Here is a 24,758-nt window from a genome sequence, read left to right as displayed (position 1 = left end):
CAGAGTCGGAACTGTTTTACACAAGAGAATAGAAACGATTATTTCTATTAGTCAAGGTCCTGATTCCCCCCGCAAGCTGTTTCTCTGGGAAGTTTCCACTAAAACTGGCTTGTTTGCCCTTCAGGCTCGCCTCCAGTGTCCCTCTGTTGCTTCCTCTCGATACTGCTCTGATTGCCTTGTTGACTCAGCCATTGTACCAAACGCGAGATGGCTTAACACAGCCTGGTGTCATTATTACTTCCACATATTTCTCTAGGTTAATAGTAACTTAATACACATTTTTTTTTTCTCATTGATACTTTTTCAACAAATAATTTTATACTTTTGAATGTGTTTTGGGGACCAAAAGTTTTATTTCGTTTTATGTTGCGCTTATCTACTAACTAAGATGTAAACAGTGACAACAATGTCATCCAATTATTAAGTTTTGCAACAATGTTACAGCAACAGTCGCTATAGTCTTTGTTACAGAATGAGCAGATACAAAAAATTAAGTTCATTATAACTTGTATAAATTATTCGATCCAATGTAGTGTTGATGGATGGATATGTGGATGGATGGATAGATTAGATGGATGGATGGATTAATGGATGAATGGATATATGTGACTATGGATGGATGTGTGGATGGATAGATGGATGGATGGATGGATAGATGAATGGATGGATGAATGGATAGATGTGATTATGGATGGATGTGTGGATGGATAGATGGATGGATGGATGTGATTTTGGATATGTGGATGGATGGATAGATGTGATTAAGGATGGATATGTGGATGGATGTATCATGGATTGATTCATTGGGGGGGGGGCGGAATGCTTCTATGTACTTGCGGACTAGAGGTATGTCGGAGACAACTATGAAAAGAGAATATGGATAATCGTTTAAGAGGGTCTCGGGGAGGCTTTGCCGACTCTTTTGCAGCTTTACGCCATTGTTGTAGGTTTTCTGCTAGTCTAGTTCACTCAGTCAGTTGGTGATGATACACATGCGCAATGGCCACATGTCACTCCCCCATTCTCCATATTTACATCCTGGAACCACTTGTTATGGAGCGTCGGTCTATGTACGGACTGACATTTTTTTTTTAAATTTTAATATGTTGTGATTAAATTGGAATTGTGTTTACCACGACACTGATATTGAAAACATGTAAATATATCTGTATAAATATATCTGTATAAATATATCTGTATAAATATATCTGTATAAAAATATCTGTATAAATATATCTGTATAAATAATGATTTTTTTTTGTTGCATGTTCTTAAAGAGAATTTCACGCTTTAATTAAAACTTGTGTGTCGCCTACAAGGTATGTTTGTGTCGTATAGCTATCTTTAGCTCTATATAAACACACGCCTACATAACAACACTTCAGTTGTTTTTTAATTGTAGACCAAACATTTATTTACATCACTACTACTAAGGTTTCAAAAACACCGCCTAAAAAAATGAAGAAAGGATATATTTACACCCAAGAAACGTAACCGTGAGAACATTTCCTGAGATTGTAATTAACTGATTAGAGTTATCTTTCTTTTTGAACATTGCTTATCGATTGGTAGACAGTCTCTACTCTACTAGACTCTAGTTAGAAACAAAAGACTTTTTTTTTGTATCATTCACAGATTGGGTAATTTACAAGAAATCAGGGGAGAGGGAGGGAGAGGGTAATGAGGTGGGTGGAGGTAGAGGATTGCGACAGAGTAGCTGGGGGCGAGTTGTTAGTGAGTGAGCATCTACGTTTTTCTGGCAGATTAATAATCAAAAGGTCACCCTGACATAATCGATATAGAGGGGCATTGGGAAAAGGAGGGAGCATTTATTTTTCTAGTTGTGACCAAACGATAGTTGAGAAGAAGATTAAGGTTAAAAAAAAAACAACAGTTTGATCTTTTCTTTGGAGACGTTGTTGTTGCAGTATATAGGTCAGTGATTTCCAGCTTCTATGGGTTACCTAGAGAGAGAGAGGGAGAGAGAGAGAGATAGAGAGAGAGAGAGACAGTGTCATTTATTAAAGGGGAATAACTTTAAACAAACTTTATGAACTTAACAAGCAAAATGCCTTACTGCTGTAGTTTTCTAAATACACATCAAACAAAATAAATAAATGCTGGTTTAATAATAGACTAAAGAAGCTTTGTAAACAGAAGGAAAACCTCTATAGAAAATTTAAAGAAACTAATGCAGAAAGAGTTTACAAAAAGTATATAAAAATTAAACACTTAACCCAAAAAGTAAGCAGACAGCTGCAGAGTGAATACATAAACAATGTAATATCTAAAGATAACAACAAAAACCTATGGTCATACATTAAGTCTAAGAAAATGGAAACAACAGGTGTAGCGCCATTAAAAGATGAACATAACATAATACATAATGATAATGAAACTAAAGCAAACATTCTAAACAAATACTTTGCATCAGCATTCTCAGCCCCAGGAGACAAAGACATATTACTGAATTTGAACCAAGTAGACAACATAGAAGATATAGTAGTACAAGAAAATGGAATTCAAAAACTATTAGCCAACACCAAACCAAATAAAGCTTCTGGACCTGATGGTATTCCAGCTAGATTACTCAAAGAACTAAGTAATGAGCTAGCCCCAGTGTTCAAAATACTCTTTCAGGCTTCACTTAACCAGGGCAGAGTACCAAAGGACTGGAAAGAAGCTAATGTCACCCCCCTATTTAAAAAAGGAGAAAAATCTGACCCAGGGAACTACAGACCAGTATCACTTACCAGCATCACATGTAAAATCCTAGAACACATAATATGTAGCAACATCATAAACCACTTAGACAAACATAATGTCCTCACATCATACCAACATGGCTTTAGGAAATATAGATCATGTGAAACACAACTAATAGGACTAATTGATGATTTTTCAAAAGGTTTAGATAATAGTGAACAAATAGATGCTATCTTACTAGATTTTTCTAAGGCTTTTGACAAAGTTCACCACCATAGTTTGCTTAAAAAATTAAAATATTTCGGCATTAATGGTCCACTGCATCAGTGGATTAAAGACTTTCTGATAGGGAGAGAACAAACTGTAATAATAAATGGCTCTAAATCAACACCGATAACAGTAAACTCAGGTGTACCTCAAGGTACAGTCTTGGGTCCACTACTATTTTTAATTTACATAAATGATTTACCAAATTGCATTAGTTCAGGAACAAAAGTCAGATTATTTGCAGACGATTGCATAATATATAGAACAATAAAAACAACACAAGACACAGATATTTTACAAAGAGAATTAGATGAATTACAGAAATGGGAATCAAATTGGAGCATGTCTTTCCACCCAGAAAAATGTCAGTTGTTAAGAGTAACAAAAAAACTAAAACAAATTAATTCCACTTATCTTATTCATGGCAAACCAGTATCACAGACTAAAAACGCAAAATACCTAGGTGTTATAATAAATGAAAAACTATCATGGAATCCACATATTGATGAAACTACAAAAAAATCAAACAAAGCATTAGGATTTATTAAAAGAAATTTCTATAAATCAAATAAGAACATAAAACTAAAATGTTACTTAACCTTGGTTAGGCCAATAATAGAATATGCATCCTCCGTTTGGGACCCCTCAACTCAAGAAAACATTAAGAAACTGGAACAGACACAAAATAGAGCAGTGAGATTCATAACAAACGAATATTCACATTTGACTAGAGTAACACCTTTAGTAAAATCACTAAATTTAGAAAGCCTTCAGGACAGAAGGCTCAAAAGTAAAGTAGCAATCATACATAAAACACTGAACCATAATCTTCAAATACAAAAACAAAATTTAATAAAATACTCTGAAAGACACAAAGATAAAGGCACATTCCTCGTCCCATATGCTAGGACAAATTTGTACAAATACTCCTTCTTCCCTAGTGCTATTAGAGCATGGAATGGGTTGCCTGAGCTAGCCAGGAAAACCAGTGACTTGGCAGAATTTAAGTCATTGGTTAATATGCATGACTAAATGCATGACGCGTAGGACGTAATCATCTTCTTTTTTGAAGTAACGTCTGTATTATATAAGATAAGAAGATAAGATAAGTTTTCTTATTTTTTAACTTATTTAATATTAGTTTAATGTGTAAGTTTAGTGTGTAAGTTTAGTTTACTATGACATAAAATAACTTTTGCACCTACTTCCATTTTGTTCACAACAAAAAAACAATGACACGACGCTGCCCGGGTGGAAATGCTTCTATGTACTTGTACACAAGCTTTTGTTAGGAAAAAAAAACTATAAATAACTATACACGCTCAGTACTGCAAGATTTAATTTCTTTTTCTATATAAAACAAAATAAATTAATTACCACTAATTATTTAACTAAGAGACGAGGTGGGTAAGATGTTAAGCACTAGGCTTCAGAACCTGGGGTCCTAGGTTCAAATCTCGGTGAAGACTGGGGGGAAAAAGGTGAATATGCCTCTATCAGACCCAGACCTCACTGTCTATGGTAGAAGATGATGTCAATGTCCTCTCTGGCCGACTGTTGACGAGGTACTGATGTGGCCAGCACAACGACTTTGTTTCCACAACGTATGTCAGGTGCACATTATATCTGGCTAGACTTTGGGGCGTCCTAAAAATCCCAAAATTTAAAACTATATGGAGAGCTCCCTGATTTGGAAACCACGGCGCAGTTCATCTCATGTATTGGTCTAGTCATCTGAACGCTCCAACATAATAATGAGAACGAAGAAGAAGAAAAATCCCTGTCTTCGCCGAGATTTGAATGTGAGACCCACTCGGCCACCATACCACGTGTCAGTTTTTTTTCCCCACATTATTTCCGTGACCACATTTGACACTAAAACTATCGTGAAGCATTTTCTAGGAAAGGGGTTCGTTTTGGGTGTAGCTCTTCTTAGCATTGATTTCGACATCAACAGTCATTCAACAAGTTGGTGCACTTTTCAGCAGGAAAACATAAAAGCAAAAAGAAAAACAAATCTTCTTAACAAAAAAAAAAATATGAAAAATGCATAAACATTTATTAAAATATAAATATATATATGTATATTTAAAAAAAAAAGATTTTGATAGATAAATACCTAGAATAATTGGTAATTTTAGATTTGCAGAATTTCCCATTGATTGTCTGCAGCAGAGAGAAGCGAAGCTGAACTAATCTATAATTGAAGGGCATGGACAACACACAGACATGGCAATAGAAGACTTGGAAAGAAAGGATGTAATTATGTTTTCCTTTTTCCCTGCGTCTGCTTTTGTATTGCGTAGTGGTTTATTTCCCCTCTCCATGTTTTCCATTGAAATGTTTTCCCTGTGAAGATCATTGTGGTCTTTATTAATGGAATCAAGTAGTGGTAGTGATAGTCAGTGGATAGACAGAAACTCTTCATTTGTATTTAGACAAAACAGACAGAAACTCTTCATTTGTATTTAGACAAAACAGACAAAAAAATGGATGGCTTCTTAGTCGTGTGGTATGCTTTCTGGACTCTTCTCGAGATTCACGATGGTCCAGGGTTCGAACCCTTCCCGCTGCCGTTCCATGAGACCTTGAACATGAGGATGTGGGATGCAATTATCTGAAGAAACATCCAAAATATATAAAACAAAAATGGTCGCCGTCAGGCTGAATACGGACCTTTTAAATGTTTACCGTTTTCGTGGGAGGGGTCTGAAACTATATGGACTCTACACTTTTTGAAGAAGGCATTTGAAAATGTCTCCGCTAACGTGATTCGACTTTCTCATGTTAGTAAGGTCGACATTCTCCTGACTATTATACATCCCAATGTTGACAACTTTTGTGTGACAAAAACTAAAAAAAGGTCCTTGACGCCCTACTTCCCACGCCTATAAACTGACCACGACCACGCCCATTATTCGGATGTCCTCACATAGAAGTATCATCTATTTAAGGGAGACGTCTCAACGAATACAGATGTTTATTCACGGGACATCATAAACACATAATAACAATGTCTGCCTTGAACATAAAAGTTCCCTTTCAGACCTTGTAGTCTATTGGGCAGTTGATGTAAAGTTCATCTGTTTCAAAGCTTCTTCATCAGCTCGAGATTTGAGAGGAATGACTTCATCTTCTTCTTCAATGTCAGCATTACTTCCTAGTCAAGTCTCTAACAGTGCGCACCTACTGCACTACTTGGATGGCGGTGTGCAGTGCAGGCTTATAGCAATAGAATGAACAATGTCTGCCTCCTTCTTTAGAATATTTTAGTTGATCTGCGATTTTTTTTCTACTAGAATGAATAATGTGCTAAGAAACCTTTATGGACTGTTTTTACTATAAGAAAAAGTTCTGAATCTGAGAAAGCAGAATAACGCTTGGCTGGCTCCCGATGCCCTTGCGCAATGTAAGGGAACCTGCTGCCCTTTCAATACTAACTCTAGAAATAATTGTAATAGTGTCTCCAGCAAGAGCCTTTTATAGTTCAACAATTAAAACACCTCTTCCAAACACTCTTTCCACAAAAAAAAGAGAGTAATAAACTGACTAGCCTTTATGAGCATTTAATGTGTACATTTCTAAACATATTGTAATTGAATAAAACTAGAAAATTGAGTTAATTATTGTCTTTAAAATTCTTTTCATTTTCATTAGCAATCTCAAACCCCAAAATTAGAACTTTCAACGCTTCCCGAGGTTCCCAGCTAGCTATGAGGGGCGCTAACAAAACCCTTCTCTTTTTAGGGGGCGCCACCAACAAACGTTTGAGAAACACTGATTAATTGGATTAATATCCTTGAAGTCTATTTTGAAATGTTCATAATTACTGAACAAAGGGAAGTTACTGTAATTTCTAGCTGTAACAAGAAATGCCTGTAATGAAGCCAAGGGTGCATTGGGAAAGGGATGTAATAACCGTAATTATAATTAAGAAAATTGCAGTCATTTTTGTTGTTGTTCTTTTTAAACTGGGATTGTCTCAATGTTTCTGATTCTGTAAATGTCAAATATGATTTTGGATTTTGATTTAATTTCCTTTGATATGAAAAAAAAATTAGCTCTTAACTTTTCTACAAATCGCTCTCTGCCTGTCTGTCTGTCTGTCTGTCTCTCTCTCTCTCTGTCACTCTGTCTCTCTACTCTCTGGCTATCTGTCTGTCTGTCTCTCTCTCTCTCTCTGTCACTCTGTCTCTCTACTCTCTGGCTGTCTGTCTGTCTGTCTCTCGCTCTGTACATATAATTATATTTAGTAAAGCTAAAGACCTTTTGATTGGGACTACCTAGAGGATATAGTGCCACACTTACGCTGGGCAGTATAGGAGCGGAGAGGTGGTCTCCGTATCAGAGGTGCCCTTCAGAAACGCTTTAATGATCAGATTAGGCGCCACCTTTCTTAACTGACGTAGAAGAGAGCAGCTTCCGAACGAAACATTCAGAGATCACTTAGAAAGTCCACGAGATACAAGTATGAGACCAACAAAAAATCTTACACCAAGGACAGAAATATCACCTAAATCGACCAACAGCGTTAAGTAACGTTAATGTCTGCGCTGGGTTTGGCAAAATATGTAGGTGGCAACTGGGACTGCTCTCTCATTTGCTCTAATCTCCATAGACGCAGAGTTTATGTTAAAAACTTTTGGGACGTTCTGGAGGTGTTTAAAATCTCTTCCATTGTCCAGATTTTTGAGTTCCTTTTCTCTTTTCGGATGTCCGTAATAAGGCCCTTTTGAAACGTCCGTAATAGGGCCTTTTTGAGACGTTCGTAATAAGGCCCTTTTGAGATGCGGAAATCATTCATTCTGCAGACGTGATGTCTACCGCAGTTGAGACCGCATCTGGTTTGTGTATATGCTTTGCAGGCCCGATTTTTGGCGGACATCTGTATCAGGTATCTTATCTTGACACTCTGTGTTCGGGATTCCTCTGAGACACGTCTTGTGGTAATAGTTCACATTATGTAAACTTGTGTGATGGTTTCATTCAGTACAAAACTAAGTCAAAGGAGAACTAGTTACAGCTATATTGTTTCATGTGAGCCAGTGGAGTAGAGAGTAAATGTAGATTTTAGTGACTCTTCTGGTTGTTTACATTCCCACTGACCCGCCCATGCTTTCATCTATTTGATCTATCTAGAGTCTAGACTTGACGTCTCCAGGACTTCCTTCTTCCATGCACTTTTGTAAGACTAATAAATCTATTTTCGTCATTAGTTCAATCTATTCTATCTAATTGACTGCTAAAGCAAGAGGAGAAAAAAAAAGAGAAAGCTTCTCTTCTGGGAGGCCGAAGGTAAATAAATCCATGTTCTTACAGAGACATCGACGTTGTGTTAAAGTACATTTCTTGTTGCAAGTAGGCTGTGAATTGACCATTGTTCTAATTATAGCCATTGACCATTATATTCTGTTTCACCTAACACATTGACCATGATATTCTGTTTCACATAACACATTGGCCATGATATTCTGTTTCACTTAACACATTGACCATGATATTCTGTTTCACATAACACATTGGCCATGATATTCTGTTTCACATAACACATTGGCCATGATATTCTGTTTCACATAACACATTGACCATGATATTCTGTTTCACATAACACATTGACCATGATATTCTGTTTCACTTAAAACATTTACCATGACATTCTGTTTCACTTAAAGTTTTTAATTGAACAAGCCTATTAAATAACAAAAACCATTATGACATAAACTTAATTAACAACATTGGGAAAGAATTAATTTACCTTTTTTTAATTCATTCTAGATGAATATAAATAAATTAATCTTAAAAACTAATCCGTCATGTGTCCTGTTTTGTACTTGCCTTGCCATAAACGACAACTCTTTATAATCGTCCCTTTAGTGTGTTTCGTTATGTCCCCTGACTAAAAACAAAAAAGATTTAAAACATTGTTGTTGGCATCCTATGCTAATTTTTGTTTTATTAGCATAGTTGGAATACTTAAGACAAATACACCTGGCCATGCGATGCACCAGAAGTTTTGATATTTTTGTTCTTTGAAGTTTTATTTACTACAGAGGGCATGTCATATTGATAACTGTTTTGTTTGGACAAATGCTCCTATTCACCATGTCTTGACACAGTATTTAGCTCTTGGTCTTCCTAACCTGACATTAACAGGTGAAAGTTATGGAGGTTGGTCGTTGTGCTGGCCACATAATTACATCAACTGTCTTGGACTGCAGGGTCTAAAAAGGAAACCTAGTCCCATTAGAAACCTGGCCCCATTAACAGCTAATGATGTTTTAACTGAGCTCCAGCACATCGCCATTGACGTTATAACATTTAATGCTATGAAATCAAATCTATTGACTTTAAACTCTCGAGGGAGTCTCGCCATCTTTAACTCATCCAACTTGCTGCCGAATGTTTCAACGCAGTTTTTCAAGGGCTGAATAGACTGACTGGCTGGCTGGCTGGCTGACTGGCTGGCTGGCTGATTCCTGGCAATTAACTTACTGAGACATTCAAGAAAAATGTTTCTATTACTTTTTTTATTTCAAATATCTGTTTTTGTGTAGGGCTATTCTAGTCTGAAGTCATTCAAAGCGACATCCCATGTTAGTTGACCTAGTTCTAATGGAATGGAATGTATGAATGTAGATTCATTTGATAGTTACTAGTAGCCTGTATGGTCAATTTAATTTTGTTTTTAAACTCAAAAGTCTGGAAATGCTATTCTGGGCTTCTTATAGACATAGAGTTTAAAAGCTGTTTCCCCTTAGTAAAGTTAGGGAGTGGATGCCTGTTACAGAAATTCGCCATTGGAGTCTGTTTCGGGTAATTCCCTTCATCTGGAATCATGTCCATCCTGCCGTCTTTGTCTCTTGGTCTACCAATCTTCTCCATGTTTGCTTTGGTCTTCCGGCCCTTCTCTTCCCCTGTGGGTCCCAGTCTAGGGCCTGTTTAGCAATTGCTTTCTGTTGTTGTTTTTAGCAATGTAGGCCCAACCCACCCCCAGTTACGTTTTTGTAATTTCTTGTTTTATCGGGTGTCTGTACAACTTGTACTACAAAAAGTCAAATGTGCCTAACAGAGAAACTTTAACCCCAAACACACAGTGTAAATAAATAAATAAAAACAGAGGATTGAATCTTTACCCAATTTGACAAAACATATTTTAGACAATATGAAAAAAAATCGATTACAATCAACAGACTTTAAGCCAGCCATAAAATATGAAGCAACGCAGCAATGAAAAAATAAATCACAGTGAATGACTCCGTGTTAACTTTTAATAATTACATTCGCACACTTCATTCTTTCAGTCCATCGCTTCAAATCATTGTTTTGTTTTGTTTCTTTAGTTTGTCTTTTGTTTTTAACGTGATAGTTTTACTGCCAACTCTCTAATACATGAACACGCACACACGCGCGCGAAATTTTATTTTTTTCCTCCTGAAAGTATCCTGCTATCATTCTCGAGATCGAAGTTTGTCATTCGGATAAATCCTTCAAGTTGACATCAAGAAGCTGGTCTAGAAGATTGTGGAAGTGTAGGAGCTCTCCAGCAGATGAGAAGCACAACAAAAAAAAAACTGTGCAAGTTGCCGATGTTGACAGACTCAAAATGGGAGAGTTGTTATTTTTTTCGACAAACTCTGTTGTCATCAGTTGTTTAAAGTTGTTTAAAGTTGTTTAAAGTTGTTTCTACTAGTAATGGGTAGGGCGGAAAGATTACAATGTTTTATGATGGTGATGGTGCTGATAGCGATGTCACTGATGGTGATGGTGCTGATAGCGATGTCACTGATGGTGATGGTGCTGATAGCGATGTCACTGATGGTGATGGTGCTGATAGCGATGTCACTGATGGTGATGGTGCTGATAGCGATGTCACTGATGGCGATGGTGCTGATAGCGATGTCACTGATGGTGATGTTGCTGATAGTGATGTCACTGATGGTGATGTTGCTGAAAGCGATGTCACTGATGGTGATGGTGCTGATAGCGATGTCACTGATGGCGATGGTGCTGATAGCGATGTCACTGATGGTGATGTTGCTGATAGTGATGTCACTGATGGTGATGTTGCTGAAAGTGATGTCACTGATGATGATGGTGCTGATAGCGATGTCACTGATGGTGATGGTGCTGATAGGGATGTCACTGATGGTGATGTTGCTGAAAGCGATGTCACTGATGGTGATGGTGCTGATAGTGATGTCACTGATGGTGATGTTGCTGATAGCGATGTCACTGATGGTGATGTTGCTGATAGCGATGTCACTGATGATGATGTTGCTGATAGCGATGTCACTGATGGTGATGTTGCTGATAGCGATGTCACTGATGGTGATGTTGCTGATAGCGATGTCACTGATGGTGATGGTGCTGATAGCGATGTCACTGATGGTGATGGTGCTGATAGCGATGTCACTGATGGTGATGGTGCTGATAGCGATGTCACTGATGATGATGGTGCTGATAGCGATGTCACTGATGGTGATGGTGCTGATAGCGATGTCACTGATGGCGATGGTGCTGATAGCGATGTCACTGATGGTGATGTTGCTGATAGTGATGTCACTGATGGTGCTGATAGCGATGTCACTGATGGTGATGTTGCTCATAGCGATGTCACTGATGGTGATGGTGCTGATAGCGATGTCACTGATGATGATGTTGCTGATAGCGATGTCACTGATGATGATGTTGCTGATAGCGATGTCACTGATGATGATGTTGCTGATAGCGATGTCACTGATGATGATGTTGCTGATAGCGATGTCACTGATGATGATGTTGCTGATAGCGATGTCACTGATGGTGATGGTGCTGATAGCGATGTCACTGATGATGATGTTGCTGATAGCGATGTCACTGATGATGATGTTGCTGATAGCGATGTCACTGATGGTGATGTTGCTGATAGCGATGTCACTGATGGTGATGTTGCTGATAGCGATGTCACTGATGGTGATTGTGCTGATAGCGATGTCACTGTCGGTGATGGTGCTGATAGCGATGTCACTGATGATGATGTTGCTGATAGCGATGTCACTGATGGTGATGGTGCTGATAGCGATGTCACTGATGGTGATGGTGCTGATAGCGATGTCACTGATGATGATGGTGCTGATAGCGATGTCACTGATGGTGATGGTGCTGATAGCGATGTCACTGATGGTGATGGTGCTGATAGCGATGTCACTGATGGTGATGGTGCTGATAGCGATGTCACTGATGGTGATGGTGCTGATAGCGATGTCACTGATGATGATGTTGCTGATAGCGATGTCACTGATGGTGATGGTGCTGATAGCGATGTCACTGATGGTGATGGTGCTGATAGCGATGTCACTGATGATGATGTTGCTGATAGCGATGTCACTGATGATGATGTTGCTGATAGCGATGTCACTGATGGTGATGGTGCTGATAGCGATGTCACTGATGGTGATAGTGCTGATAGCGATGTCACTGATGGTGATGGTGCTGATAGCGATGTCACTGATGGAGATGGTGCTGATAGCGATGTCACTGATGGTGATGGTGCTGATAAGCGATGTCACTGATGGTGATGGTGCTGATAGCGATGTCACTGATGGTGATGGTGCTGATAGCGATGTCACTGATGGTGATGGTGCTGATAGCGATGTCACTGATGGTGATGGTGCTGATAGTGATGTCACTGATGGTGATGGTGCTGATAGTGTTGAATGAAACATTGAATGATAATCAGTAATTAGAAAAGTGTCTTTGATACTTGAGGAATGCGATAATACTGTAGCAAATTATTGATACTTGGAACACATGTTGATGCTTCTAACACATGTTGATACTTGGAATACATGTTGATACTAGGAACACGTGTTGATACTTGGAACACGTGTTGTTACTTGGAACACATGTTGATACTAGGAACACGTGTTGATACTTTGAGCATGTGTTTAAGCCTGGAGCAAGTGTCGATACTTCGAGGAAGTGGGACATACTCGTACAACTGGGTGGATGGGTTTATTTATATTTTATTATTATAATTATGTTTGTTATTATGTTAGAAACGAACGAGTATTCATTCTCTGGCGCTGCCAGGGTCGAGTTTCGTTAAAAAAAAAATTCATCGTAGTCCCTTTATCAGTTTCCACTGATGTGGCAGGTCTGCAGCAGTACCACCCTCTGACAGGCAACGAGAATCGTCTTAGGAATGTTAAGTGCCTTGAAGTCATTGAGGTCATTTGTCATTCTTCCTTCGGTTAATATAACAATTGTATATATTGCTATTTTAGATACGCTTAATCTCCAAGCCTAGATTTCCATGTTTTCTTTGTTTTTCCATTTTTCTTACAATTATGGGACAGTGGTACGGCGATGTCACTAATGGTAGCGGTTTTTTTTTCTTATTTATCAATGAACAGAAGATCCGGGCGATTAAAATCTACCATTTTGTCGGTTATTATTATTATTATTAAAAACAAAAATATTTTCCACCTACAGTAAAGATCTTTAATTCTGAAACACATTTTGTAAATGATCTCTGTTGTTTACATTCAACATGACAAATGTGTGTCTGCATGTCATCCGGTGTTCTTTAATGAAGCAATTCTTATAAATATCCTAATCTATTAGCTTTCAAACTGGCTAATGAACCATTGTCAAACAAACAAACGCTAAAGTCTTAGATCAAACAATTTGAAATTATTTTGATCTCCTGCCGAAGAGTTCAATTCTATCAGAGAATAATTCAAGATGGCATTGTCTTTCAATTCGTTTTTCTTTTGTTGTTTAGTTTCCGAGACACTAATTTGAAATTTAATAAAATAATAAGTTATTATTATCGGTTATTATCTGACGACAAAAAATACGCCTATTTCAAAAGTAACTAGTTCATTTTTGATGCTTTTTTTTCTTAATAATATTTTTTTTATTTGTTTTCTTTGTTTGCTGATGACATTTTTTATTTGAAATTAAATAGCATTTCTTTTTTTTTTTTTTCTTTTTAGGATATTTGATTAGAAAGTCATCTTTCAGTCACTGGAGTTGATCAGTTAAGGTAATTGATGTATTAAGGCATTGGTTCTCAACCTGTGGGTTGCGTTTCACTTTGAGGTCGATATGTCAGGCTTCGCTAAAGATTATCGAAAATATGGATTTTTTAGTTCAATTCTAACATGTACAACTTGACATATAAAATGTTTTTTTATTGGAATGTATTGTTTGTATTGTGAGATGTTGCAGACAAGTGAATCAGAATTGATTTCAAACATTTGAATTGTCGCAGCAGAAATAGTTGTAACACTGTAAGTTAATGGGCATCAATTCATAACGTATCGTTACGCCTGGTCGTATTTTTAGCGGCCTCCGAAAGGGGAAAAGACGTCATTAGTTTTGTGTTGAATGTCCGTTCATCCGTTCGTCCTGTTTAGATGTCGTAAACTAGAAAAGGTTGTGAAATCCGACATCATAATATTTTAGACCATTCAAAGTTCTTATGCAACGGCTGCTTTTTTCTTTTCTGAAAGCGAAAAATCTCATTTTTAAAATCATTTATGCAATCAATTATTATACAGTTTTTTCATGAAAATATACCATTTTTACAACTATTCACTAATAATAGTAACAAACACGGCAGGTTTTATAGCAAGGATATACATATCTACCTTTTTTTTTTAGACACATTTATGCAAATGGTATTAAATTTTCGGTCAAATTTTTTTTACCAACAACTGTTTGCTAACGTTAGTTCTGTGACAGTTCTGTCATACTAACTACTACAATTACAAAAAAAATATTTCCTTTTGTTTAAGAGAAGAAATCTATTTACTATGCATATAAGTGTAACATAATTTAAAACAACAATTAATAAGTAGTTTTTCATATTATCGCGTGGACTGTATTGCAGGATTGTGGCTCCGTAACACTAAACTAAAGGAATTTTTTTTTTATGGATTTTTTTTTTTAGACTTTGAATAAGAGATTGACCCTTTACAAAACAATTAGATCAATTAAATTAAATTAAACTTATTATAACACATCAGTTAGGCCAGGTTCACATCTAGCTTCACATTCACTTTCACATATCCCATGGTCTGCTAGACCGTTGGGGCACCACACAGGATCTGTCAACCTTCTTTCTCCATTCTTCTCTGTCATTTGCCGTGATAGAATTTCATTCTGATATTCTTTCTGAAAATATTGAAACCTACCTTTTTACCTGCCTGTGTGGACCACTTCGGGGGCTGATTTTGAGGTTGTGTTTACACACAAACTGTCTTTGTTTAAAGCTCTGGACTGTCGTCCCTAAGGTCAAGAGTCAGTATTAATATTAAGGTCTTTTTTATAATAGGATACCTAAGTTTTTGTTTTAACATAAGTTGTCGATCAGCTTTCCACATCTACATTAGCGAAATCACAGTTACTTATACTAATGAATGAATGTAAGTTTTCTTTTTGGGGGTCACTGCGTAGTAAGGAATGGTGAAAAGGGGTCGCCGAGCGAAAAAAAGGTTGAGAACCGCTGTACTAGGGCGACGTTAATGTTTTGTTGCTCAACTATGTTTGATAGACGTCTGTTTGGTCGAGTAGTATGTGCTCTATATTGTCATCATGATGATCTTGAGTTTAAACCCTGTCCGTCAAACAAACAAACAAACACAAGTTTGTTGTATGATACTGTAACAAACAGCACACAAGTTTGTTGTATGATACTGTAATGACTATCTCTCTATCTCTGCTCTATAGAAGTACATCACAACATTACCAGCTCAGAGATCTTAACGATTCAAGGCTCCTGATAATGTAACTCTTTGATGTCTAATAAATCACTGCCAATACTGTACATTTGGCAACACTTAGCATTGACTGTACAAATGCTTCCTTCACCGTAGATAACCGTACTGACGTAGTAACTCTACTGGCCTCTCCGCCTCTACTCGATTCTCTATCCGGACCGACTTTACACTGGACTCACTTTACCGGACTACATCTTGAATCGTGACCTCCTCGATCGTGACCCATAACGGTGTTAGGTCACTTGACTCTGACACCTCACTTTATATAATGTCCTGAAGACCTTATTGAAATCGATAGAACCAATCGGTCGCTTCCAGATGATCACATGACCATATCGTGACGAGAACGACCTAGTAGTGTTCACAACACAGATCTTTCCTGAAAGCGTCCCTTCATCGCCACTCGTCATTCGTCGCCTCGCGCCGGCCTGTGTTACTTGTGTGCATTGATTACACTCACGATTAACCCTATCCGCGTCGCCACCACAGTTATAAAATACATTTAAATTTTTTAAACTTTAGAAATTAAACAATCAGATAATTAATTACTTTATCATTAACTTTTTTTTTCATACCGACAAGGGAAATTAATTATTCAGTATTCAGAGATATAGCAAAATATTTTTTTGTTGGCAAGGATCATTGACTGTTTATTTTGTCTCAATATTTTAAAATCCCCCCACATCGTCCTCCTTTCTCTTTTTTATTGACGTTCCATTATAACCCCACCAAACCTCTTTATACCGCTTTCTCTTCTTTGTTAATTATATTTTATTGCTTAAAGAATTAAGCTGGATATAAAAAAAAAATTAGAGATGCTGCAGTAATTTTATTACTGTGACTAACATTTAGTGTGAGAATCCCCAGGTTTAATCCCACCTTGTCGATTCAATTTGAAAGTTTGAAATGTACATGTGTGTGTGTGTGTGTGTTTTTATCAGTACGTACACACAGAGCTAGTCAAAGGCGGATAATGTAGTAGAAACTCTATTGCATGGACTATGTTTCTTTCTTAGTAGAATAAAAAAATATTCTATTTTTAGAACCGAACAATCATCTTGCGCCAGATCGGTGAAGGTCATTTTACACTTTGAAGGACACACACACACACAATGATTACAGCTTCATCGAATTGTACAAACCAAGTCCTTAATTGCATTCTGCACATTTTATTTTCACGTCATTCTTGTCAACAAGGTTCAATAACTCTCTGTACCCTGTTGTAAAAACCAATTAACCCCCGTAAATGTAAATCAAAGTTATTGATTTCGTATTTAGAAAACCTAAAGAAAAATTCACCGCAGAGTGCTTTCAACATAGATTATGCCGCTTGACTAAAGCATGCTTATGGCCCTTGACTGACTATAGATAGTTTATGTCCCTTGACTGTTTTAGGTAGTTTATGTCCCTTGACCAGCGGAAATGGTGGAGAGTAGAAAATTACAAGGCGATCAACCTCTGACAGACTCACGGATGAGTTACAATTCTCACCATCTGCTAAATTAGCCTTTTTATTTTTTTTTTTATTGGTGATGATGATGGTGGTCGGGGTTAGGTTGGATACTTTTTATTTATTTGTACTTTTGAAATGTATGCACTTTCGACTGTCGACAAGATTTGCAGGGTTTAAATCTTATTCTGCCGTATAATATATATTTTATAAAAAGTTGAAAAAAATACATTTGTAACATATAAGCTAATACCATTTGTGTTAAAAATGTTAATATTAGCCGCCAGTGTTATGTTATCTTTTATATTTATCTACAATTTAAATCTGTCTGTCTCTCTCTCTCTCTTTCTCTCTTTCTCTTTCTCTCTCTCTCTTTCTCTTTCTCTCTTTTCTCTCTCTTTTTCTCTCTCGCTCTCTCACTCTTTCTCTCTTTCTCTGAATCACTCCTTTGCGTGTTTTCTTTCATGCAATGTCTCCTACTTTCGCATTAACTTACTCTCTGTTACACTTATTATCTACCTCTCTCTCTTTCTCTCTCGCTCTCTCTCTATCTCTCTCTCTCTCTGACTCTTACACTCGCACTATGTAACAAACTCACGCACATAAATTTTCCAAGCTCTCTTTACCCCCTTCCTCCCCCCCCCCCCCCCCCACAAATCACAAATTCTCTCTCTCTTACTTAACCTCTTCAATAAAAATTCCTTCATGTTTACAACTCAACTCGTCAAACCAAAAACCAATTGTTGTAGTCTCTATTCCATCTTTCAATACTGCTTTGGATATTATCATTTTATTCTTTGCTACTCGGACGTCTTCACTATCTCTAATACTCAATGTTGTTATTGTTTTGATTTGCTTCCAACAAACGAGGCCCGAGCACATTTTCCAACTATTATACGTCTAAACAATAAAATCTAAGAACTTTGATTTGTAAAAGTGTGTCCACTGTTCCAGAACAATCGAAGTCTCAGCGCCAATAAAACAAATATGTTTGTTCTCGACTTCTATGTATTGTCTACTGTAGAGGCTAAACGAATGATTTTATTTACCTAAAATCTGGAAAAAAAAAAAGTCATGTTTTTTAACACAGCTTATATTAACTCACTCCGTCTGTCTGGTACAAATTGTGTACACGTTATTTCTCCCACTTCCTATTCTCGATCAAGTTTAAACTTTTCATGATTATTCATCTATCGAAAAATTAACAAATTATTTAATCAATAAGTGGTAATTAATTAATTGCGTTTTATATAGGGAAAGCTTGCAGTATCAAGGCTGTGACTTTTGCTTCTTTTTTTTTTCTCGCTTTCCTGATTGATGTCATATGATTGATCTGGCTTGAAAGCCTAGAATAAGAAAATGGAATATAAAGTGTAATCTACATATTTAATAAAAGCAAACATATTTCTTTATAAATGTGCATAACTTGACCAGGCTTACTATGGGCCAATGTTATTGCTACGCCAGTGTAGAACAAAAGTTTTGTATCTAACTAAAAAGATCTATTTGGTTTTCATGTCTAAATGTTTCCTACGAGACAGCTGTCAAACGTAGAACGAGTCTAAGTTATGTCCTGCTTGCGTCTGAGTTCGGTCCTGTTTTTGGAGAGGGGAGAGCCAGGAGTTTTATGAGTACTTCTGGAGAGAACCGTGGACGTTCCTCCGTGGGAAGAAGGTCATCTCATATGGCCTTTAATTTTTGAGAGAGATAATTACAGCCGTAAAACCGAACGTTGTTGTAGATGGAGAGAGAGAGAGAGAGAGAAAGAGAGAGAGAGAGAGAGAGAGAAGTTTAGAAGAAAGAGTTTAGAGAGAAAATGGCAGTGATCATAGTCGTGGCCCCAGTACAAAGTTGGCATTTAGAAAGTCGGACGATTGATCGTCACTTATCAAGTCAAATAGTAAATTGTTGTCTCTGCCTCTCTAGTGACTAGTTATGAGTTCTTCTTGGAGTGTGTGTGTATGTGTGTGTTGTGTAAGTGTTTTGTGTGTATTTTGTGTGTGTTTTGTGTGTGTGTTTGTTTGTATGTGTTGTGTGTGTGTGTTTTGTGTGTTTTTGTGTGTGTGTATGTTTAAACAATGTTTATTTTTATCATAACACACCATCTAATATATATAATTGATTGTAAGGAGTACGTATGTATGTATGTATCACTGTATGACTGTATGTATGTATGTATGTATATATGTATGTATGTACGCATTTATGCATGTATGTATGTATGTAATAATAATAATAATAATAATCTTTATTATCCATAAGGAAATTTGTTTTACAATTGTACATTACAAAAAAAACAGTACATGATTAGAGCAAACATTTGTACATTAGCACCCAAGATATACGTTCATAGCCCAGTTTTTCTTTAACATTACATGCGACATTTACAACAGTAAGTTACATTTGGTTCAACGATTTAATTGACAAAGGAACAAATGAATTTTGTATCTATTTGTTTTTGTAATCGGTCTTTTTATATCTTCTTTGTGATGGTAACATGTTAAAATCATGAAGACGAGGGTGATGTATGTATGTATGTTCCGCATTGAAATCTAACTTGGCGCAAATTTCCTTAGATACTAGCGGTGAATATAAGATATGTAAAGTAGCCCAGCCCTACCACAAGCTGAAGGCCCTAAAAAAATGTCTAAATTTGTCTCTATTGAAGAAAGAAACTCGTTAACAAACAGAAAGATGCGGATGAAAATTTCTTCAAAACATTTTTTTTGTGAACTACACAATATTTTCGTCCTTCATTTCAAATATTTTCTTTTTTTTTTTGTTTACCTTCATTTTAGAAACATCTACAGCCTAAGCTAAAATCAGATCACGTGGTCAGCGATATTTTTGTGTCTCTGGCATATTCTATCATCAATTAAAGTCTATAGATACCTTTCTACATAGGCCTTTACATGTTGTTGTTTTTTCAATCTTGTCTCTCCCCCCCCCCAAAAAAAAAAAAGAGTAAATCTAATCTATCTAATCATTCCTCTCACTCAGCACTGCCGCTGGCGGTTCTCTGCATCTAAAGAAACAATTTTTAACAAGATTTCTTATAGACAAATCTTTTTTTTTTAAACCTTTTTGTGTATGCCTTGGACGAACTTAAGAAATAATGATAGATATTCTCATGTTTTCGACAGAATGAGGCTAATAGTAATTCTCGTGTAAAGCTCGGTATACTTTTACATCCATATCTCTCAGTACTGTAAGACGGAGGGACGGACGGACGGACGGACAGACAGACAGACCGACAGGCAGACAGATAGATAGATAGATAGATAGATAGATAGATAGATAGATAGATAGATAGATAGATAGATAGATAATTGATACAGGCTGTCAAGGCAAGCTTATTTCTGGTCTTTCTGAGGAAAGGGTGTGGGGGACAAATCTCTCCTTTAAGCTCACATATTTTTATTAAGCAATGAACTGAACCTAAAGAACTACAAGACACCTTACGTTCCCCTGTTCATCATTCAGTAACGAACTCTTCAATGATGCGTCGTTAATTTAACTGGAACGAAAACAAGCAAACAATGATGGAGTTTAATTGTGAGAACACAAAAGTACAGAGACACAAAGACATACAACAGAAACAACATACAACAGAAACAACATACAACAGAAACAACATACAACATAAATAACAATAGAAAGTTGAATCACATGGTCTGCTGTAGAAACGGTACGATAGCACGGTACTCCAAGGCCCTAGTTCAAGAATAGGATAGTTGAGCCCCTCCATTAGGTTGTATGTAATAAACTAGCAAAGTAGAAAATAATTTTTATAAAAAAGCTTATCTATGGGAAAGAACCGCAAAGTATCTCAATACTGCATGAATTAGCTCCCCTTTTTCTATATAAAACGAAATTAATTGACTACCACTAATTGATTAATTAATTTGCTAATTTGTTTATTTTTTTCAATTGATACATGTATTGTCATCGACTTAGAATAATTATGCGAAATTTCAACTTTATTCGAGATTGGGAAGTGGGAGAAACAACGTGTACGAAGTGTAACAAGGGGAATAACTCCACATATACAAACGCATCTGTCAATAAGTAACATTTATTTCCCTTGTTCAATACCAAACAGAATAGTTAAGTACCAATAATGAATTTTTTAGTTGGTTAATTTTTTTATTGATTCTTCATTTGTTAGGTACAACAAATCATTAGTAAAGTTTCAACTCCATCAGAGGCTTGCTGGCTTCTCAAACCAACATGGTAACACTCTGCTAGTGGAGAGCTTATGAACATGAACAATGTATTGTAATCTATTGTTTGTACAGTCTCAAACCTATTTTTCAGGCTTCTGTTCACTCGGATCGACCTATAAAAGGGGACTAATTCAGCTTATACCACCACTTCAGTCAATTACAATTTCTTTCCCTTGTTCGAGATACCAAACAAATAATTCGTTGATTTTTAAATTATTTCTTGATTCTTGTATTGTTAGAAATAAAAGAAATAATTTAGCAAAATTTCAGTTTGATCCGAGACTAAGGTTCGGAGAAATAACTTGTACAAACATTTGACCAGATAGACAGACAGACAGACAGACAGAGTAAGATTATATAAGCTTTGTAAAAAGGAATTGTGTCTTGAATATTTCAAGGAACTTTCAGAATTTCAATCTGATGACCTAATTTACGTGTTTAGATAATGATATCACAAAATGTCCCCGTTACGAAACATAGTCATTGAATTCCTCAAGCATACATCATCAAATAATTAAATGCAGAAATTAAACTTACAGTATTATTTAACTCCAATAATAAATTAACAAACGTAGACTTAACAAGAAGCTTGACATTTTTTTTAAGTGACCCCACTTATTGGTTTCCTTTGTAATTATCTCACTATTAAATTAGTTTATTAGCTTCTCCGTAGACTGGAAAGAAAGAGAACCTTTTGCTTAAAAGATCCCTGCTTATTTTAGCTCGCATGACTATTTTAGTTCTTTTGGAATCTTACTGTTGTTTCGAGAAATGTGAAAATTGTGCGTTTATTGTTTATACAAATAAAACAACATTGACACGTACACCACGTGACGGTGTGTGACTCTGTGCTGTGTGGATGTATATTACTCTTTGCTGTTTGCATTGCTTTTAAGTATAATTCTATTCAATTTAGCATGTTTACATTATTTCACAAACTTATAAAGCGCATGTTAGAGACTTAGAGTGCAACTAGTAAATTAAACTAAAACGTTGACAGCTTCTGAAACATATATAAACTTCTTAAAAGATCATCCAAATAAGGAAACGCGACACCTTGTATGTTTTTCCACGTTTTTCGTCGTAACAGCCTCATCCATGGTAAGTTGAACACCGTGGTGGACCCCCAACAATCTGCTTCATTTAGCATTGTATCAAGCTGACCAATCTCTTCATCAAGGGTCGAACAAATACGTTTACAAAACATTTACTTGTTTTACAAGCGTGGGTGTTTAACAACAACAAAAATAACGGCCCACATCAATTGTTTCCATTAGAGATGTTTTTTAAAAAAAGTTAATATTTCGTTGTATTGTTGTTTTTTTATTAGTGGATAGGAAACTTTATTTTTCATCTAGTATTAAACACAACATCACAGAGTTTAAATTTTTTTACAGAGCTTATATCAACTCAATTTCTGTCTGTTTGGTAAAAAGTTTGTACAAGTGATAGGATCATAGCGTACTGAGAAAGTTAAAAGCATGTAATTGCACTAAACAAAAGAAATTGACATATGTTTCTAATCGCACAAATCTATTATTCCATGATTAGTCTAGATCTATTACAAATTTTATTACATGACAGATCCAAATACAAAAACTCTTGAAATAAGCTTGTATTTAAAAAGTATGTTTTTATATTTTTATTGTTGTTGTACTTTGGTGACGTATATAGATCTAATTGCTGTATTTTGGTGACGTATTTATGGGTCATAGTTTTAAAACAATCATTTCTGGTGGCTAATTGTGGACTTTCCCCGCTGTTCTTATCCCAGTTATCTCATTTCACGCATGGTTAATTTCTTACCTTTTGTTGAGGCCCCAGGTTTCAGTGTTCATGTATGGACATAAGACAATGAAGTCATTACGAACCCTTATTAATTATTTTGATGTATATGTAGCAGTGAGATCGGTCTTGTGGCTTTCTCTTGGGTTCCATTGCTTTGAACTCTATAACACTCTTTGAATTCCTGTTCTCATCCTTATAATTACGTTCTTCTAGGATAAAACTTCATTGGCTATGTTACAAATACACCCAGTCAGTCCCAGTCCCATTGTGTTCCTAAGTGTAACCAGCAGAAGTGATAATAGCACATGATCATGATCGTACAGAAGAGTGGAATTACAAAATGATTACTCGCTCAACTTCGTTACTTTATAGTAAGACTCAATTATTACTCCCTATTTTAAAGCACAACGATTACTCCCCCAACCGGTTTACTGTATAGTATGACACAATGAATACTCCCCAAACTGCGTTACCTCAATCCATTGTGACGTCGAGTTTCACATCTCGTGCCATTATAACACAGTCGGCACCCGGTTAAATTTGCATGTTAATGAAGCCAAAGACATGCGCATTCATCACCGCCAACGACAGAAGCAGTTACGTTTGATTATCGCCCCTAAGCCTCCACGATTACAGGTTTAATGTTGGGACGACGCCACAGTTTTACGGTGGTCGCGACAATACACGTTTCAACATTACATTTGCATTACTGTCCAATAAATCCTTGACATCCTAAAAATGAGTGAAATATTTCCCCCAGAAAGCCAAGATAATGAGCTGTGTGTCTGCCAGTCTTTTTGTTTTCTTTGTCATTCTCTTTCAAAGAGATTTGTTGTTGTTTTTTTGGGTTATTGCATACGTTTGTATTTTCTAATATAATTGCCAGGAATGAAAAATTTGTTTCAATCATTGCAAAAATAATATTGTTTTAGTTTTTAGCGGCCGACATAGAATTTGGGGCTGTAAGTCTTTACGGCCGGTAGTTGGTCACGTTTAGAGCTCTAAAGTAAGCCTACTACTAACAATAGAACATGCACATAGGCATTCACCATTTTAAAACAACAAGATTTTAATATCATATAAATGCATCATATTTATGGCTATTGTTCAAATATCATATAAGTTACCTAGGCTGTTTATTGTCATGCAACACTCAAATAAAATCTAGTCAGGGGAGATCATTCTTCTGAAAAGAGCCTCTTGGAGTCTATAGTCAGAGTCGTTTTTGGGTTTCATTGAATGTCGCCAACAATTTTTAACAATAGAAATTATTTATTTTTTTTTAAGTTTATATTGAGTGTAATTGTGTCAATTTGTTTGGATCAGTAATGTAATTAAATTTGTAATAGATGTAGACTAACAATAATACATCTGTGCAATTACAATTATTTTTACCAATAGCTTTTGTTTAGGGCAATTTTATGCTTTTAGCTTTCCCAATGCGCTATGATCCTATCACTTGTCTGGACTAGGTGAAAAAAGGGGGTGAATGTTAACGTGATTACTTTTTAAATGCATTTAGTTAAAAATTTGAATGAATTGAATTCGAACTCA

The 24,758-nt window shown here is 36.3% G+C and overlaps 2 protein-coding genes across 2 annotated transcripts in view; both read left to right on the top strand.

The window, feature by feature from the left end:
• Positions 1 to 24,758, top strand: part of LOC106057426 (G-protein coupled receptor dmsr-1-like) — an 87,000-nt gene that overhangs the window by 40,364 nt on the left and 21,878 nt on the right. Inside the window, exon 2 of the mRNA XM_056009028.1 lies at positions 13,953 to 14,002. The gene's annotated coding sequence lies outside the window, so the exon portion shown is untranslated. The remainder of the gene's footprint in view (positions 1 to 13,952; positions 14,003 to 24,758) is intronic.
• LOC129922419 (dentin sialophosphoprotein-like) lies at positions 10,689 to 12,524 on the top strand. Its single transcript, XM_056008409.1, has one exon. It carries the CDS (start codon positions 10,689 to 10,691, stop codon positions 12,522 to 12,524), a length of 1,836 nt encoding a protein of 611 aa, XP_055864384.1.

Source organism: Biomphalaria glabrata, chromosome 13 (assembly GCF_947242115.1).
Source record: "Biomphalaria glabrata chromosome 13, xgBioGlab47.1, whole genome shotgun sequence".
Taxonomy (NCBI): domain Eukaryota; kingdom Metazoa; phylum Mollusca; class Gastropoda; family Planorbidae; genus Biomphalaria; species Biomphalaria glabrata.
This window is presented reverse-complemented; position numbering and strand designations above follow the sequence as displayed.

Bases quoted from the DNA above. Each gene is read 5' to 3' on its own strand.
- LOC129922419 (XM_056008409.1), top strand. From the start codon at position 10,689: ATGTTTTATGATGGTGATGGTGCTGATAGCGATGTCACTGATGGTGAT.